The 19339-nt window shown below is 40.4% G+C and overlaps 1 protein-coding gene across 13 annotated transcripts in view; it reads right to left on the bottom strand.

Annotated features, from left to right (window-relative positions):
* Positions 1-19339, bottom strand: part of FN1 (fibronectin 1) — a 64643-nt gene continuing 45304 nt past the window's right edge. For 2 of the 13 annotated variants that reach the window (XM_074364039.1, XM_074364043.1), the window contains 15 exons: positions 18555-18668; positions 17483-17752; positions 16136-16323; positions 15175-15262; positions 14124-14300; positions 13099-13188; positions 12681-12860; positions 11382-11471; positions 9937-10403; positions 8775-8913; positions 6353-6517; positions 4355-4480; positions 3735-3841; positions 1098-1208; positions 1-765 (listed from right to left, as the gene is read on the bottom strand). In XM_074364039.1, coding sequence (XP_074220140.1) covers positions 694-765; positions 1098-1208; positions 3735-3841; positions 4355-4480; positions 6353-6517; positions 8775-8913; positions 9937-10403; positions 11382-11471; positions 12681-12860; positions 13099-13188; positions 14124-14300; positions 15175-15262; positions 16136-16323; positions 17483-17752; positions 18555-18668 — 2384 coding nt within the window. In that variant the 3' untranslated portion in view covers positions 1-693. Of the gene's footprint in view, positions 766-1097; positions 1209-3734; positions 3842-4354; positions 4481-6352; positions 6518-8774; positions 8914-9936; positions 10404-11381; positions 11472-12680; positions 12861-13098; positions 13189-14123; positions 14301-15174; positions 15263-16135; positions 16354-17482; positions 17753-18554; positions 18669-19339 lie in introns of those variants that run through there. The other 11 variants (XM_045520378.2, XM_074364037.1, XM_074364038.1 and 8 more) reach the window with 6 other exon arrangements.

Genomic DNA, 19339 nt, shown 5'->3' with positions numbered 1-19339 from the left:
TTGTGGAATGTAAATCTTTTATTAAACAGTTGTCTTTCCACAGTAGTAAAGCTTTGGCACGTACAGTATAAAAAATAATCACCAACCATAATTATACCAAATTCCTCTTATCAACTGCATACTAAGTGTCTTCAATACAATTTTTTTTCCATATAAAAATACTGGGAAAAATTGATAAATAACAGGTAAGAGAAAAATATTTCTAGGCAGTTTCTAGAATCATTTGGAAAAAGTGAGTACTGTGGATATTTTAAATATCACAGCAACAAGGACATGCCTTTCCTACAATATTGTGGGCCAGAGAGTTAAGTAGAAGCAGAAGTGTTTGGGTAACTTTCCTACTTAAAATTTTGGTCATATCATTTCAGTACATTCTGCATCTTGGTTGGTGTATGTGCTTTTCCTATTGATCCTGATCCAAATCACAAGTTAGAATCATTTCATTTACAATACTGAGCGGTAGTGAACGCACACTTTGGAGAACAGGCCACGTACTGCCCCCATTTATGAGAAAAGTCTCAAAACACTCCCAGGGTGATGCTTGGAGAAGCTGTGAGTTGAGCTGAAGCTGGAAAAGTTACTCCCGAGCAAAGAGCTGAAGAAAGAAACAAACTAAGACGGGGTCTGCTAACATCACTCCAGTTTGGATGGACCTTGGCAGAGAGCCACGCTTGCTTCTCTGGGTTGGACCTACTACTCTCGGGAATCTTCTCTGTCAGCCTGGACATCTAAAGGCATGAAGCACTCAATCGGGCAGTTGACATTCTGTTAAAATAGAAGAAGAGAAATTAACAGCAAATAGTGTAAAATGTATGGAAAAAAGGGGGAGGGTGGCTTCCATGACATTTACTTCTGGATAGGAGAGTATATCCACCTTTGAGAACCTAGCAAGATACTGGGCAATAGGAGATGTTCAAGAGTTTAATATGTTAGAAGCTAGGTTATGTTACAGGGTAAACTGTTCTACTCTTACGTCATTTAAGAGTTTAAAAAAATGTGGTCCATTCAGAAGAAAGGTACCTACAGAAAAAGACTCCCTACTCCGTGCCTCATTGCGTTCGGTAGGGGGGAGACAGGCAGGGTGCAGGTGCACTTACAGTGTTAGTTCTCTGATGGTATCTCTGGGAATACTGGTTGTAGGAGTGGCCAGTGGAGCCTTCGTGACCAGGTTCAGCCCCTGGTCTGCGGCAGTTGTCACAGCGCCAGCCCTGGAGAGCAGAGGCATGAAGTGGGAGGGTTAATGGTAACACGAGAACATCACAATTTAGTGTTTGTGTCAAAGAAGAATTTCAGCTGCAGAATATGAGCTGTTAATCACAAAGGAAGCTTTGATGATGATCTCATGCATTTATAACTCATAGAATGTATTTTGGCTGATTACCCATATCTTAAAGCTGCCTCTGTCTATTTATGCTTTTCCTGTCTCCTGAAATGTCTTTGCTTTCTATTCACACTGCACCTGTCTGCCAGGCTCATCCTAGTCCCAGCTTCCTTGATCAGCTTTCCATGCTAGATGATGGAAGAGGTTTCTCTAGACTGCTAGTGCTTTTCAAAGGGACGTGAGATCACATGGACAAACACCCTCATTTTACAGGCAAGGAAAAGGAGACCCAGAGGAGTGACTGGCTCAAGGGAGCAAGAAGTCACACAGTGACCTGTGGGTAGTGCGGGGCTGCTACCCAGCTGGGCGACTCCTGGGCACGTTCTCTCTGCTGCACCACCTCTTCACCTCCTTCCTAAGTGTCTATAGCCAGTCACACGGTGGCCTGTCATCTGGCTAGAGAGGGGATGAGAGGGAATGGGACCGAGTTGGGCTGGTGGGCTGCTCCTCCCTGCGACTTTTGCTAGAAACATGAGGAAATGTGTCCTCTTTGCCCCTAAGCTGGTAGGAGGTAAACCTGGAGCTGATGGAGGTCACCCTTCTCACCATCGGCACCACCTTCTGAAGAATGAAGCCAATGCGAAGGGACGGGGCACAGAGACGATGAGAGGCTCTGGATGCCATTGCTGGAGCAGCTCTGGAGCTGGTGGGTCCTGGGACTGCCTTTTGCCAAAGTAAACCTGAGTTGGGCTTTTCTCTTAAAACCAAAAATCCCTAAATAATAACAATCACTTTCTTACACTGTCAGTTAAATACTTCAGATGTATTTCTCCATTTAAAAGCATGTTTCCCATAATGCCTAAGGCAATACAGGTAAATAGCTACTTACAGAATCAACGAATCTTGCTTTCATATAAAAACATAAGTTTTCACTCCTGTCTTAAGTGTTTATGTAGCCCTTTGCTTTAGAACAAAATAGGTGTCACATGTGAGACCTTTCACATGCGTAAATCATGAGGCGGAGAGGCTGAAGTGAGCCCAAAACCGACTACACAACAAATTCACTTTCCATCATGCATTTCTACACCAAGCACATGACCAGAGATGACTAAGTTCTATGATCACAGTCTTTATACGTGTTAATGAGAGAAAGGGACAGTCCACAGTTTGCGTGGGGAGTGCCTCCCTCCCCACCCGCCCATGAGTGGTGGAATGAGGTCAGAGCAGTTTCCAGCGGCTGCGCCGGGTCCTCAGGTGGCGGCAGAGCCAGACCCCTGAAGATTCTTCCCTGCTGCCAGTTTAATCTTCCTAAAAACTATTTCCCATCATGTTCCCTTTCTTCTTGGGCACCTGCAACTGGCTAATGCCAAAGGCATCAACCAGTGAGACTTACCCAGAAGTAGGGAGCACACTCTTCAGGGACCAGAATTTGAAAAGCTGTTAGGGAAGGTATGTTTTCATTGAAAACAAAAAATAGTATGTTCTGTTGCTTTTATTTGTTGTAAGTTGTTTCATTTCGAAATTTCAAATGTGAGAGGAAAGCACAGCATTGTTGTTATATTGAAGTAGGACATGGATTAGAAATGGTTGAGGAGTACTGGCTTAAATAATGGACTTCCAAGGCTCCCAGGAGCGCCCCCCTCTTCTTCCCATCTAACGTCTTTCCACTGGACAGCAGGTGGAGGGTTGTTTCACCAGAGCGCACACGTGCCAGCTCCTTCCCATCTCAGGGGGTGTGCTCCCTCTGGTCTCTCTGCTTCCCCCTCTCCCTTGACGAAATTTTAACCATCTGAAACCCGAGCCAAGTTATGCTTCTCTTTTTATGAGCCCTTTTTGCTGATAATCAGCCTACCTGGGTACTGTATTTATTGAACCCATTGAGAACCTTACTTAATTAGCTTGACTTTCAATGTATGCTAATTTAATGTCTCCAACTATATCATTAAGAGTAAGGACTATTTCTCATCCCTCTGTCCCATATTCCTGAGCACAGAGCTAGACTTATTGCAAAAACCTATTTTGAGATTGAGAGAGGGTACAAAGAAGTGGTATTTTACTTAGATCTAGGTATTCAGATTATTTAAAGACAGTGTCACAGGGCCACCTGTCCATCAGAACTGAGCAAGATGCCCAGTGCTACCCAGCATTTAACACTTTAGTTGCTGAAGAAGAGAGGCAGTCTGAGAACAGTAGGTGTGGGGGAGGGGGCTGAGGCTGCCGGGGATGGGGAGAACCGGGAAGGGGAGCCCTAAGCTGGCAGCGCTGGGCTATGGGAAATGAAGCACTTCAGCATTTCATAAGGGGTGCTCCCACACTGTATGTACAGCTCACACACAGGAAACTTAACCCTGATCATCCGTGCAGGAGCCTCCCCCTTATCTGATCTTGGGGAGCCTGGCACATCTGGTCTTACCCGCTGGCCTCCAAAGCACGTGCAGGAGCAAATGGCACCAAGGTATTCTTTCTGCCACTGTTCTCCCACGTGGTACGTCTTCCCATCATCGTAACACGTCGCCTCATCTACAGGGACACACAAGTCAGCAGACTTAGGTACAGTACAAACTTGACCCCTCAATGAAAGTGGGTTCTGTTTCTCCTAAAATTGTATCATCATAGCCCAAATCCCACATGTTAATGGGAATTAACCATAAGAGACGCACTGCTGACTAGATCTCAGGGCAGCGTTTCCAAAGATTAGATCACATAGATTGGAAGAGGTTTGATGCAAAGATAGAGATCATATTTTAAAAGTTTAATCTACAGGCTCCGTAAAGCTTTGTTGTGACATTTCACTGCAGATTATGGTCAAAATACTCAGGTCGGAAAAATGCTCAAGTGCCCTGTAATAACGTTAAATCATGGCTCATTTTTGAAGCTGGTCTCTGCTCTCCCAAATCAAAAGATGAACAAACCCACGGTTCACTCCTCAAGAAGACCTGATGCCTCTAATCACCGCTGGGAATGGGAGTTACCGCTCCGTCATGAAAGTGGGAGTGCTTAATGCGGCGCTGAAAATGATCGGGGGCAACGTACGCGGGTCACACTTGAATTCTCCTTTTCCATTCCCGAGGCACGTGCAGCTCATCATCTGGCCGTTCTCTCCCTGACGATCCCATTTCTCGCCAATCTTGTAGTTCACGCCATTGTCATGGCACCATTCTGTGGGGTGGCGAAAATCAGAGGCAAGGAGTTATTGGTGTGTTCTGACTCACAAGACAGTGAGCAGACTGGGACATGGCACAGGATTTCCAAAGGCAGGTATCTGGAAGGAGTGGCGAGGGAAGTTGAAGGTCATAATCCCTTAGACAAACCAATTTTTTGGTCAGATTTAAGAATACTGTCTTTACCACTTAACATTTTCCAGGATATTTTAAGATCCAGTTTATTCCATTATAATCACTTCACAAGAATAGACAATGACCTTCATTTGAATTCTCACTATGAAGGTTTAAAATTAGGGAAGCTAAAGGAGAATTTGAGCAGATTTTTAGGAATAGATCACAAGTGAAAAGTCACTTTTGGATTTGCACAGGTCCTGGATACAAAGTAGTTCAATTAACTGAAAAAACACAAAAGATAGGCTGGTTTCTACATGCTACAACCTGTCTCGTTTAAATGGGAAAAGTAAAAGCAGAAAGTTGTGTATCAAAACAAAACCAAAACAAACAAAATGATAAATGAGTGGTTATTGTCCCTACAAATAAGACCGGTTCTAAGGAATATCTAAAAGTCACAGTTATATGTCTTTACTATACACAAAAGATGACTTTTTAATCTTTATACTAAAACAAAAGAAACTGCAGAAGTTTGTGTAACATATGATTTCTTCCATTTTATCAAGTCAGCCATTCCTTAAACTTTAAAAAAGTTATTCAACAGTTATGACATCTAAGCAAAGAATATGTAAGTGGAGCCAAAGAATCACATAATCAACTTAGAGCTCTCCTCCCTCTGTAATGAATATACAGACTTAAAATGGTTCAGTTTTAGATATTAAAAACCAACTAACTGACCAAGTGTTAAAACTTTCAACTCCTAAACAGCATATGACACTTCTAATGCTGTCTTTCCATTTTCAGATGAAATATAAAAGCAAAAATTAGTTGTTTTTATATTTCAGTCTGAATTAAACCATTTCATGTATACAAGTTAAGTAAAAACACTTTGAAAATCTTTTTAAAAAATCTACAATGTCATTATTTCCCCAAATATAATTTATGGATATATCTGTAGGAGGCTTGTTATGGAGCATAGTTATATAAAATAAACATCTATAAAAATGAACCAATTTTCAATAATAATCACATCCCCTAAAAACAAAGCATAAGTGAAATATTTATAAGTTCTAATATTAAATCTCAAAGCATGTTAACTAATTCCTAGGATTATTTTAACTAAAAATAATTAAAAATATTAAAATCTCTTTATAACTTAAAAATCAAATATTTTTCAATTGTAGTTAATTCTTAATTATCTACAAGTGGGTTATCTGTACTCTCTCCATTACTTGGCAAGATTTAAATATATGTATGCATGTCTATGTAGGATATGAGTGTGTATGAGGGATTTGAGTGTGTGTGAGTGAATGTATATACTGTGATATGTCTTCATTTGGTTTGTATTGAAAGAAAGTGTTGTGAGTATAAATGTTCATCTCTGAGCTCATTCAACAATAAAGATTAAAAGAGCTTTGGGTTTCTTTGTGTCTCTGATACCTTTCATTAGACCTGTCTCCAAAGAGTATGACCTTACTAATTTGTTTTAACAGTTGAAAAAAAAAAACCACATTACCATCACAAATTGCTGTTTAATTCACAGTCACACTGAAATACAACCTTTGAGAGGAAGCAACGGTCAACAAGTAAAATTTCCCATCACTTTTTCTTTCATGATGCAAAATGTTACTTTGAGTCAAGCAGTCTCCTCTCGTCTGCTTCATGTTTGGAAGAGCCTGTGTCTGCCAAACATGCTTCCTTGGCACATTGTGCAAATGCATGGAAATGCAAGAGATGGACAAAGCAAGCTACTCACTAGATGAATCGCATCTGAAATGACCACTGCCAAAGCCTAAGCACTGGCATGAGAGTTTAAAGCCAGATTCAGACAATCGCTCCCACTCCTCTCCGATGGCATAATGGGAAACGGTGTAGGGGTCGAAACACGAGTCATCTGTAGGTTGGCTTAGGCCTTGGTCAACTACGTGGAGAAAAGGAGGGAAAAAAAGACATTTTATTGTTATTTTTGAACCATAATAAGAAAACGGAATTATTGTATATTGTAATGACTTAATTTAAAACAAAAATCCCAGTAGTATTAAAAAGCATTCATCTCGTCTATCAATGCATCAGCTGCTCTAATAAACAATGCTTAGATACTGTCAGTGAACACTTGCCATGAGCATTTTAAATGGAGCCCGTCTTTCATTTTTTGTCCTCAGTTCTAAAAAAAGTTATCATTTCTGGTAAATCTAGTCTATAGAACGTGGAACAGATTGTGAGGCGGTTGAAGCTAGTTAAGAACTTCAGCGCGATGCAAAGGCTGGAAATTCCTCTGCACCAGTACCTGAGTGACTCTAAGCGAGTTATTTAACATTTCTCTGCCTGATTTCCCTCATCTGTAATGTGGCGATAGTAATAAAAATATCTTCACCTGCTCAGGATCTCTTGAAGACTACATGAGATCATGAATTCAAAGCACTGGTCTATTGCCAACACTTAGAAAGTACGCACCAGATAAAGAATGATTATCAGAGGACATCTTTTGCTTTTAATACATAAGTCGTAGCATTTTTATATACCATTAGAATATGATTGCACTAATGGGATATTCACTTTTATTGCATTTTTTTGCATGGTAGGGCAAAAAGCCTAGATTTTGTACGTTACTGTCACAATGGTCAGACTGCTTTACTTTATCAGTAAAACCAACTGTTCCAAATAAGAGAAAACAATGGGATATCAATCACTTAAGAATAAGTAATAGAGCTTCTTCACGTTGCCTAAGATCTGGGCCTTATGTTTTGGTAAAGCTTATCTTAAAAGAATCTATGCAAACAAAGCATGCTCCAAATTATTCTCTAAAAGTTAAGTAGACTAACTTCTGTGACTTTGAATCCCACCCTGCATATTTCTTTTCACAGTGCGAAAATCAAAAGCTCAAAAGCAATAGATATTTGAAGTGTCTAATATTTTAAAAGGCATCACTCTGGAAGAAAATAGAGTTTTGGAGAAACAAAGGTGTCTGAAGTGTTTCAAAGCCGGGAGAACCTGGCTAGAATGCAGAATATTGCTGCTGGGAATAAGGCCTCAGAAAGAAAAATGGAAGGAACTTAAACTGCTGCTGGGGGTTTCACTTGCCCTCCTAAAAATAGCCAGGGGTTGAAATTCCACCTGGCTAAACTTTTGGAGATGGAATCTTCTTTCAAAATGATGTGGAAAAAATGCAAAGACCTTTGTGCTTCTGAAAATTCCTTTCACGTGGCATTCTACTAGCAAAACCACACAAAGAAAAAGGTGTGCATTAGCATAGGTATATAATACGTAAGCACAAAATGATCCCCCCTGCAAAAAACCAAAACAACAACAACAACAAAAACAAAACAAAACAAAAACAGCTTAATTCACAGGCATTTATACATGTAAAAGGGCACAGTCATCTACCGAATGAGGAAGGAGGCTGAGGTTAAGTAACTGGCCCTAGGAATAAAAGCCTGTCACTTGACAGAGACAGAATTTAGCACTCCCTGCTGATGTGGAATAGAGAACCCTCTGGCGGGAAGATTCGAGATTCATGGTTTTAATTATTCCCTATCGTGTGTTCCTTGGTAAATCTTCAGTTGCCGCAGTTTGAAAAGCCAGGTGATACACTACTGGTTTAAAAGGACTTCCCAGGTGCTACAAAGAAGAATCAATGACCATTTAACTTCTGTTGCTGTTCTGGACGTCTATAATCATGAAATAATGTTGGGATAAGGGAGCTCTTTGGACAGACATGGGCTCTGCTGGTAGCATTTTACATCAGGAACAAAACCCAGCAGGCACTAATGTCTGCACGTAAGGAATATCCTTTACAGGTAATCACTTTCAGGACTTAAAAATTAGGAGGACAGCAACATGGTAAGATGAAGTGGGTCTGGGAAAAGAGATCAAGAGACTCGTGTCCTTCATCAAGTCAGATATCCACTAGCAGGGACTTAGCGTGTTGAATTAAATAATATTTGAAGTCTCTTCCAGGTCTATTATCATATCACTGTTTGAGACTCTATTTCTGTATGTGTTTTACAAAAATACCAGGATTCTTTGAGGGGAAACTAACTGAATTTAAAGTTGCTCATTTACTTCATGGAATTACTTCCCAAAGTCAAAAGACAACAGCAAGAAAGGAAAAGTCAACTGAAGAAGCCTCTCTGGTGTAGTCCAGGGCCCATGCCTGAGTAACGCAGACCTTCACATACCAGAATTGCCCACGGTCACCACCTCCTCCCGAATCTTGTGCCGCTTCTGGTCTTTCAGTGCCTCCACTATGATGTTGTAGGTGGCCCCTCTGGTAAGGCCCGTCAGGGTGGCACTAGCAGAAGTTCCAGGAACTCGGAACTACAATTATTGGCACATCCAAAGTGGAGGAGAAAGCATTATAGTGAGAAAGCGACATGACTTACCCTATTCTCTTATCAATAACTCTTACTGTGTAAGCAATGCAAAGGGAGACAAAGATAGAGGGTGTAAAGGTCCCAACCGACCAGCCAAGGAGAGAAATAGAAGTTGGGTGATGGGCCATCATTTCTACTGGCCAGATTTTCCTGCCAAAAATCTACCCTATGTGCTCCACAGACACCAGGAACTCTCACTAATTCTAGAGACAGCCTCCTCTTCATCCTGCTGTACTGTCAGGTCTGGGCAAGCCCCCTGAAACCCCTGGCCATGCCTCCTTCACATAAAACGTGGACGCTGCGCTATGTGGGAGATATATTCATCCCACACAAGGGTCAAGTGGCACCTGACTCCAACACAGGGTCCTTAAAATACGTGGCAAATCCTCAAATTCATGTTTCTAAGCTCATAAATCTTCCACAGTGGAGTCAGTTTTAAAAAATCCTGCCACTTTCTAAAAATAAGAAAACAGTAAAAAATGGAAATCAACAAGACAAATTAAAGAACAGGAAGCTTTAGAGAATCAACCACTGGTAATAGCTGATAGACACAGCTTCGGCCAAGTTCTTTCTCCTCAGACACATTGTAGGAAATGGGATTCTTCAAGGACAAACCATCACAATGGCATTTTAGCCCTTCTCGAACAAATGGAAATTCAGGCAGAATCTCTCTCTCTCTCTCTTTTCTAAGGTCATTTCTTTGTCTATGTTACTAAGGAGCCTCAAATGATTGAGAATAATAGAAATGATTCTATTCTCTCTACTAAACAAAAGCTAATGACACTCTTTGGTACATCCCCTAGAGTAGAGCCACATTGAGATTAAAAAAAAAAAATCAGGATTTAAGCATGCCACTTTTCTGAGAGGTCCTAGAAGTATGGCCACTTGACATCAGAGCTCTATCCCTTCAGTAACCTGGCTTACTATTTTCCCAGGCTGTCCAGAAGTAAAGAGAAAAATTAATTACCTGTAAGGGTTCTTCATCAACGCCAATGGGATGACATGAAATGATATACTCAGAGCTTTCCTGGAATGGGGTCCATGAGATGGTTGTCTGCGAGAGAGCTTCTTGTCCTGTAGAAGCATTTGGATTGAGTCCCAGAACGTGAGGGTAGAGGTGATGGTCTACGTCTCCCCTGGGGACATGACCAATTTGGATCTCCTCATTTACATTCGGCGGATACGGTCTTGGCCTATGCCTTACGGGGGTGGCCGTTGTGGGCGGTGTGGTTCGCCTAAAACCATGCTCCTCAAAGATCATTTGTTGCCCAAGACTAGGCTGCTGACCGGAAGTGCCAGGAAGCTGAATACCGTTGCCAGTGTCATACCCAGGGTTGGTGATGAAAGGGGTCTTTTGAACTGTAGAGGGAACATCCAAGATCTCTGGTCCGTGAAGATTAGGGTGTGGAAGGGTTACCAGTTGGGGAAGCTCATCTAGCCAAGAGAGGTTAGAGCCAAAAAAGCAGAGCGCATTAAGCTCCCAGAAGTAGCAGCAGCAAGTCATTATCAATTCAGGCAACAACAACTACTTGACAATCCGATCAAAGCCCCTGGAAAATTAGCAGTACTTAGATCCCAAAACACTTTTTTCCAGAAAGAAATCTTTATGGTTTTTCTCAAAGGTTTCTTTACAGTTGAGAATGAAAAAAGTGTTCGTATGAATTTATCATACACACAAAGCTTTGAAATGCCGAGCCCCATAGACGCTGCCTTTGCTCAAATTAAGCCTAATGGAACTGAAAGGTGAAGCCTTTTTTCTCCTTTTCACTTGAGAATCCTGTTATAAGGACTGGAATCCAGAATAATTATATCAGCATCTGAAGTACGAGAATTCCAGAGGTTTGGCACAGTAATTTTCAGTTTGAAATGCTAAAATAAAAGTAGATTAAAATACATACATAAAGTTTATTATAAAAAATTCTCCTACCTGCACAAATAAAGCATTTTCTTCAAATTAAAGTGAAATTGGATTAAAAAAAAAGTAAGACATTATTTAGTTTCAGAAACCAAGTAATAAATAAAGGCAAATGGGAAAGATTTTTCTCTCCCCTTGCTTTTTTCTTTTTTTTTTTAAACATATTTAACTTCACCAGAATGTATAAAAGAATAGCAATGATCACAACTCAGTTTTACACTCTAATACCTGGTTTGAATTTTTTTAAAAGTGAATAAAAAGCTTTTGTATTGACTGGCTAAGAAAAACAAAACAAAACAAAAAAAACAAACTGAACTCTGCAGATTATGTCAGGTTGTTCCTGCTGTCACGAAGCACAATGTACATGCTATGCTGTCAGAGGGAAAAAAGGTCTATGAGAAATGCAGCGGAACCTGGAGAACCTTTTCACTGCAAAATGAATCATTTGTAATGAGTTTTGTAGTGACGGTCTCCGTTACCCGGAAGGTGCTCTTTACCTGTCTTTTTCCTCCCGATCAGAGGCTCACTCTTCTGATTGTTCTTCAGGGCAATGACTTGGATAGTGTACTCAGTTCCTGGTTCCAGACCTGATGGAAGGACAGATGATCACATTACGTTGTGGGCTCGGTGGTCAAATGGAAGTTGATCCCACCAGGATATTCTCCTGGGGAGCAAGCATCCTCTCTCCAGCTGGTCCTTGGACTCTTGAAAGGTATGATATTGACTTCCATGAATACCCAAATACTCTGCATGCAATGGCCACTTAGCAAATTATCTTCCTAACAAATCTGACACCTGAATAAGCACTTTTACTCTAACTTTCCCTGGATATTCTTCTAACTTCTTATCCATCCTTTTGAATTCAGGAAAATCTATCAGCATTGTACACGGCCCTCAGAATACACATTTGGAGAGATCAATGCATATACCGTAGACACAAATCTACTTAAGCTTAGCAGTCCAGTGGCCCTCAGTGGCTGGTTCAGTGAAAGGTCAGACAATACAGAAGTGCTCTGCAGGAGAGAGTGCCCACTGTGTGTGCGGTCCCTGCAGGCAGAATCCACTTCACTGCCTCCCATGTCTGACTCTATTTCCCTGTCCGCAAACTTTCTAAAAAAGCAGCGTCTCCTCCTGGGACCTGTGTGTTCTATAAGATTTTTCTTTTGGTGTGTGTGTGTTGGGGATAATTGGGTTTTATTTAATTAATTAATTTATTTAATGAAGGTACCGGGGGTTGAACCCAGGACCTTGTACATGCTAAGCAAGCGCTCTACCACTGAGCTATGTCCTCCCCCCAAGATTTTTAAGTCCAGATGATACCCTATTCACAGTATACAATTTTAATCCCTTGGACAAAAATGATCCCAGAGGCCTCTGATCTTTTATTCCCCACTCCAAGCAGCACTCTCTCCAACATGGGTAGTTGGGAATCACTTTGCCTCCAGACCTACTCTGTGAAATGGGCAAATCCTGCCGGCTTCTCATTCCTTTAGGTTGCAGAGTAAGATGACAGTATCAAAGTCTGCCAGTTAGCTTTGAAAAACATCTTTTTCTAGGACCACACGGAGCGGTGTCTGGCAAACGTAGAGCAAATAAAAAGACTCTAGTGATAATGACAGTATTGAAATTATTGAATTTTCATGAATTCATGACTTCTGAGATGTATTGAGCTCCTACTGAGAGGACGGGGCTTCTCGTTCTCATGGTTCAGTGTCAAACACGCAGTTGGGGACTGCCGAGCACTTTGTGTGCCCTGGGGAGTCAGGAGGAAAGTGGCAGCGTGGAAGCAGCAATACCAGTAATAGTAGCTTCTGTGACACCAGGGCGCGGCCGAGGGACCACTTCTCTGGGTGGGGACCCAGGCTTCTCAAACTTGATGATGTAACCAGTAATCCTGGCTCGGGGTGGCTGCCATGATACCAGCAAGGAGTTGGGTGTGGTGGCCAGGAAACGCAGGTTGGATGGTGCATCGATGGCTAAAAGAAAACAAAATTCAGTCTCCAAGAAAATGAATGACCAGGAAAACTATTCCCACACTCTTTCCCCAGCCCTTAAAGACAGATTGGAGTAAATCTGAGAGTTCTGTAAACTGTGAAAATGGTTCACTATGATCTGTAATATAGAAGTATCAGCCTCGTTTTTGTTTCTGAAATTCACATGACTGATTACCTACACCTAAGCCAGTGGCATTTCTTCAGGAGAAAGTGTAGTTACCAGTGGAGGCGTCAATGACCACAGGGGAGCTCCGTGCGTTGTCGTTCAGGGTGTACAAGTGGATCTTGTAGTCAGTGCCGGGTTGCAAACCTGGGATTTGTGAAGAGAAGATTTTTATCTGACCTTCATTTACTAGGCAAATCTTCAAACTCATCTGCAATTGTCATGCTTTCTCCTACTTATATATTTATGTTTATGTAGCCCTTGGAAGCAGTTCACGTTGGAAGAATAAAGTATGGTATGGTTGTTCACTGTTAATGAGAAACCTGTCTCCAAGGAAAATCACTCCTGCATCCAAAGACACTGGCTAAAACAAATTTTAAAATACAAAAACGGTGTGTTGGAAGTGGCCATCTTGGTGATGGGTGAGCACTTGTTGAGTGTGTTTCATCCAATGGTCACTGGAATCAGAATTTTAAATCTCCGAAAGACCTAAACTGACCCAGATACGGAACATTCTCTGACAATAACAATGATCTCTATGAGGTAGTGTTATTTGCTTTTTTATTAATTTAATTTTACTTTATAATCTATGTTAATGTTAAGAAATCTATACTATCATTGAGTTTCTTTTGGTTTTTAAGCATTAATGTACAATTTTTTTTTAATAAGAAAGAGTCCATGGATGCAATATCAAATCTGTTTGTTTTTTTTAAGGGGGGAGGTAATTAGGTTTATTTATTTATTTAATTTATTTATCTTTAATGGAGGTCCTGGGGATTGAACCCAGGATCTCATGCATGCTAAGAATACATTCAACCATTGAGCTATACCTTCCCCCGGCAAAGATCAAATCTGATGAATGGGACTTATGCCATTTCTCTGGCAAACATTAGATGAAATCAGATATTCACAAGACAAAAGTTTTTGATCATGGTATGAAGATAAGTTTTAAAAAATAGAGCTGGGTTATCATAAAGCACTGAAGATACATTTAATCAGTGTAAGTGGTAGAAAAACAAATAAGCTGATGTGTGTTTTGAATAGCAGTTAACACATGGGGTCAGTACAGAGAGTTCCCCGACCTGTGATGGTGTAGCTTCTGACGTCTGGCTTGATGGTTCTCTGAACTGGAGTCTGGCCATCTGCTGGGATGGCATCAACCTGGAAGCCAGTGATCGTTTCAGTCTTGGTTCTCCAGCTAATGGTGATGGTGGTCTCAGTAGCATCCGTCACACGGGCCCTTCTTGGAGGGCTGACATCTGCATGGGATGATAGCCAGGGGTTAGTGCCTGGCTGGCTTATGTAGGCAAGGTTTTGATATTTTAAAATGTTTCTTTATTATATACAAAATACATCAGTTTCTACACATGACTAACAATGTGTAGATTTTCTCCTATGGCATCTAAAGAGAAAAGCTGACAGTAATTAGGAAATACGAAAATATTCACCTCTTGTATCTTTTTTTTTTACAGAACTGAAAAGGTTTCTAGATATGGCCATTGGTTCCTAAGGCTGTATTCAGATATCTACAAATATCTCAATAAATGTTAAAATTATTAAGTTATTGTAATGTAAAAAATGTGTAGTAGGAATAACAATGATATGGCAGCCAGCAATAATATATACATATTTGCTAGTATTTTCTCATTTTTATAGGGCTTCACATTGTTTAACAGGTGTAACACCATCCCTATTTTGTAGATGAGGAAACTTTGACACTTTTTGTGATTTCTGAAAGAGAATAACTGTGGATTATTGCTATGGCAGAAAACTAGAATCTGGGCCCAATTTTGTCCAAATCTTACTATACTGTTAAAATACAGCAGAAGCCAGCATGTCCTCTCCAAACTTATCTCTATGAAAACAAATTCTAATAAGTAGAACATGAACTAGGTAGTCCTAATTCATTGCACCAACATTACAACATTATGAAGTAATTCCATTTACTGGCCAGCAGAACATCTTCTGGAGAGGCATAAAAGGTGACTGTAGTAACTCAAAAAGATGGGCGAACAAATCAATTTCCAAACTAGAAATCACTCCACTGTTAACTTAGTGATCTAGAAAGGCATTTGCCATTTAATTTTTGTTGATATGGGATGTTTGTCAATACCACAAAGTTTGGTTACTCACTCTCCAGAGTTGTGACGACTCCCTGAGCTGGTCTGCTCGTCAGAGTATCCTTAAGAGCATAGACACTCACTTCATATTTGGTGGCCACCTAGAGAAAAGGACGTGGTAAGCTTTAGCATTGTGATCTTCTGAAGCCCAGGGATTTTCACTCCAGCATTAGAAAAATGCAATGGTTAGAAAAGAAAAAATAAACTAGCAAAATCCGTAGCACTGTAAGTTTCTGGATTGATTTCATTTCTACACTGCAGATGATCAACAACATGTTTGAATCACATAAATTTAAAAATATGTTTAGGAGTTAACCCCAAGGAAGCCATAACTCACATACTTACACTAAGCTAATACAAAAGGAAGAAAATGGGTATTAGTCTGTTTTTCTCCTTTATAATCTGACAGGTACAAATCATGAGTTTTTCTGATCACAGAGAGGCGAAGAGAATGCTCTAGCCTATCTCTGAACCCTCTTTCTGAAGTTTCTCCTGGAATTGGCCTTATGTTAAGAAGTACACCAATCTCCTAGGTTCCTGGCTAGTTTTCTGCATGCACATATAGAAGGAGTAAAAATGATTTAAGGAAGGTAGGATCAAGGTGGTTTGGTGAAAACTGGAAGATATTCCTTGTAAAGGTAATATATTCATAGGCTGAATGATTTATGCATTCAGTCTATGGATATACCTATTGCTCCCCACCCCACCACATACACGCAGCCTTTTGAAATAGAATAGATTTAAAGATCTATGCAATATCCAAAGCTACGTGTAAAATGCGGTCCCAGATAGTCATCTGGAAAAGCTCAGGTCAACACAAGTAATTTTACTTGATACAAAATTATAATAAAATGAATTTGATGGCAGAGGCAAAGAACACAGTTAGATTTATTTTATGTTATATTTCTACCACCTTAAACTGTGTAAGAGATGACGTACATTTTTTATTTCAATGAAAAAAGGCCACTTCTCACCATGAGTCCTGATACAACCACAGATGAGCTATCGGGAGCAAGGTTGATTTCTTTCATGGGTCCAGTCTTCTCCTTGGGGGTCACCCGCACTCGATATCCAGTGAGCTGAACATTGGGTGCCGTCCACTGGGCAGTCAGGCTTGTTGGTGTAACCTGAGTGAACTTCAGGTTGGTTGGTGCAGGAATGGCTGTCGGGATGGTCATTGGTTAGAGGTTATCTTATAGTAAAGGGGGAAAAGGGAAAAATAAAGTGAATTCCAAGAAGTAGATAGTGCTTGTTTGCTTAGGTGAGTACTCTGATCAAACAAAGATTCTGTGCAAAAAAGTACAAAGGGGGATGCAAAATGAAGAAAATGTTTGCTGAAAAAAAAATGTTTTTAATCCACCAATATTCAGAATCACTTGGAAACATGGGTTAATGCCAAAACCCTAAGAGATTTTAGGTTTTAGAAGTTGTTTTTTGCTTTCCCTTAAAAAAAAAAAAAGTCAAAAATTGGCTTATCGGCCATGGAAAGATGAGAAAACGTCCTTTTCTTATATAAATTATCTTTGTATGAAAAACCATTTCACAGAGTATTCTATCCCTCCAAAGATAGAATTACGTTTTTATTCTCTTATTTGGACCCCACGACAGAGACTGCTGCTAAACTTGAAGTATTCTCTGTGGTGCAGCGTAAGAAGAAAATTGGCTCACAACAAAGCAGAAAAGAGAAGCAAAGAGCAATAAGACAGATTGTCACCTCCAGGGTTTATGCTGTCCTGAGGACACGTCTTTAGCATTCCACTCTGCTTCAGAAATAAAGCACAAGAGGATAAAGTATTGTGGAAAGCATTTGCCCTATCAGCTGTTTCCTATGTGTCTGATTCTCAATCCGTTAAGCAAATTATACCCCCAGCACACAATCTCTAACCAGAGAAGGAAAGTCTTACCCACGTGTTCTCAGAATCATGCTGCTATGAAATGGCCCACTTTGGGTTCCTTTTTTAGCGAAAACTCTAGGATGCCAAACTTCTTTCCTTTATACACGGTGAGTGTAACCACAGGAAATCATGGCTTAGGAAATAATCCACAATTTCAGTATTATCTTCCAATATCTTGCTTTATAGCCTGGTTTCTAAGCCAGGCTACTCCAAAATTTCCTTTTATTAGACTTCATCTAAATGCCACCTACACTTTAATGCTTATTACTATTCCTCTGTAAAGAGGGTCTTTCCTAATAGAGAGGCTGCTTTTTTTTTTTGGTCCCCCCTTATACGGGAATCAATAGCCCGATAAAGTATGATTCATTCAGCAGGGCATAAAGCCGCTGCGCCCATGAGCACCCAGTGGTGCAATTAACGATATACCTGTGGACTGGGTTCCAATCAGGGGCTGGCTCTCCATATCATCGTGCAAGGCAACCACACTGACTGTGTACTCAGAACCCGGCCTGAGGCCTTGCAGCTCTGCAGTCTCTTCTTCACCATCAGGTGCAGGGAATAGCTCATGGATTCCATCCTCAGGGCTTGAGTAGGTCACCCTGTACCTGGAAACTTGCCCCTGTGGGCTTTCCCAAGCAATTTTGATGGAATCGACATCCACATCAGTGAATGCCAGTCCTTTAGGGCGATCAATGTCTGTTAGGCAAATTAACGGTAAGAGGTTATGTGAAAAGCAAGTTGTGAAATAAGCATTTTTATAACATGCAAAGCAGTTCTCTAGACACCATTTTGTCTTTGATGAATTAAATTCCAATTAACTCACCATTAAATGAAAAATTACTGGACACCTGCTTACTTTTTTTTTTCTTTTTGGTTTAGAAAATATTTAATGTCATATCACTTATTAAAACATAGGTGTGCGTGAGATGCAGACACCCTGCAAAACGTCCCCACAATGAGGATTTATTTATATTTTAAGATATTCTACCAAGATTTGTTTTTGCAATGTGATGTTAGTCTCATAGACCTGGATTTTCTATACCTTGGAAGTGGTAAAGTTGATTTTCAACATCAGATTCAGATTGTTAGAATCTTCCTCTAACTGCACCCTCCCCCTTCCACCCTTGTGTTAAATATTTACATTAAACGCTGGTCCAGCCACAGTCTGGTCCAGCCACAAAGTCTCCAAACATAACAGCTTCACGAAGCATACTTTAATCAACTTTACCATCCAGTTTTAGAAAAGAAGGTGCTAGCAAAACATTTTGTAGATTTGCTACAGGCAAATAAGATTTTGCTGAGGCCATTTGAGCAAAAGAAATTCAAAGCACAGCAACTAACTTTGGTAGTTCCACAACTTCTTTCCCTATGTGTTCATCGCTTGGCACTGAGAAGGAAAGATGTTTTAAAGGACTCAGCTCGAGATACAAACTAGGTATCCAGACGCCTAAGAACAAAATTTGACTTTGAAAGTGGAAAACAGGCACTGGTTACGTACTGGTCACCGCTGTCTGAACCAGAGGCTGGCTCTCTCCGTTTCGATTCTGAGCGTAGACACTAACCACGTACTCCACTGTGGGCTGCAAGCCTTCGATCGTCATTTCTGTTTGATCTGCAAAGGGAGTGAAAAACAAATGCAGCATCTATGTCATTCACTAGGAGATCAACCCAGTGGCTTTTAGAGTTGGGTAGTAAATGTGTGGTGGCCTAGAATTTTCATTTGCAGAATTGTCATGAAAATATGGAGGAGTCCCACATGGATTTTCTCTTGGACAAATGTGTTCATTGCTAATACAAATGACCATATTGGAGGGAAGTCCTGCTAATGAAAAAGCTCTAAAATTAACTGTGATGCCACTAACAACGAATGATGCTGTATTTGTAAAATGAAAATTAACTGGACTTTAAGATACTGCCTTAGGGTCCTAATTTCACAATTATTTTATACGAAAGCAAAAACAAGGCGCTAAAAGGATCTTAAAAAGTCAGGCCCATCTCTCTCTTCTCGGTGTGCATGATAAACAAAACCACAAAGATGGATCTAAAAATTTAAGATGTTCACACCATCAAACAAAACTATGCATGTAAAAACAGAAATGAACTCATTAGAAAAATTCTGCTGCGGAGGGAGTTGGTAATAACCGTAAGCCCAAAATTCACAAATGAGGAAACTCTGACACATGATATGAAACTATAGTACTCAGAGCCATTTATTTTTAAAAAGCGTATATTTATTTATTATGGTCTTACTCTGTGTATCCTGATGTATGTGAGATGCTGGCT

This window comes from Camelus bactrianus, chromosome 5 (assembly GCF_048773025.1).
Source record: "Camelus bactrianus isolate YW-2024 breed Bactrian camel chromosome 5, ASM4877302v1, whole genome shotgun sequence".
In the NCBI taxonomy this organism is placed as follows: Eukaryota; Metazoa; Chordata; class Mammalia; order Artiodactyla; family Camelidae; genus Camelus; species Camelus bactrianus.
The sequence above is the reverse complement of the archived record's forward strand: the minus strand, read 5'-3'. Positions and strand labels throughout refer to the sequence as shown.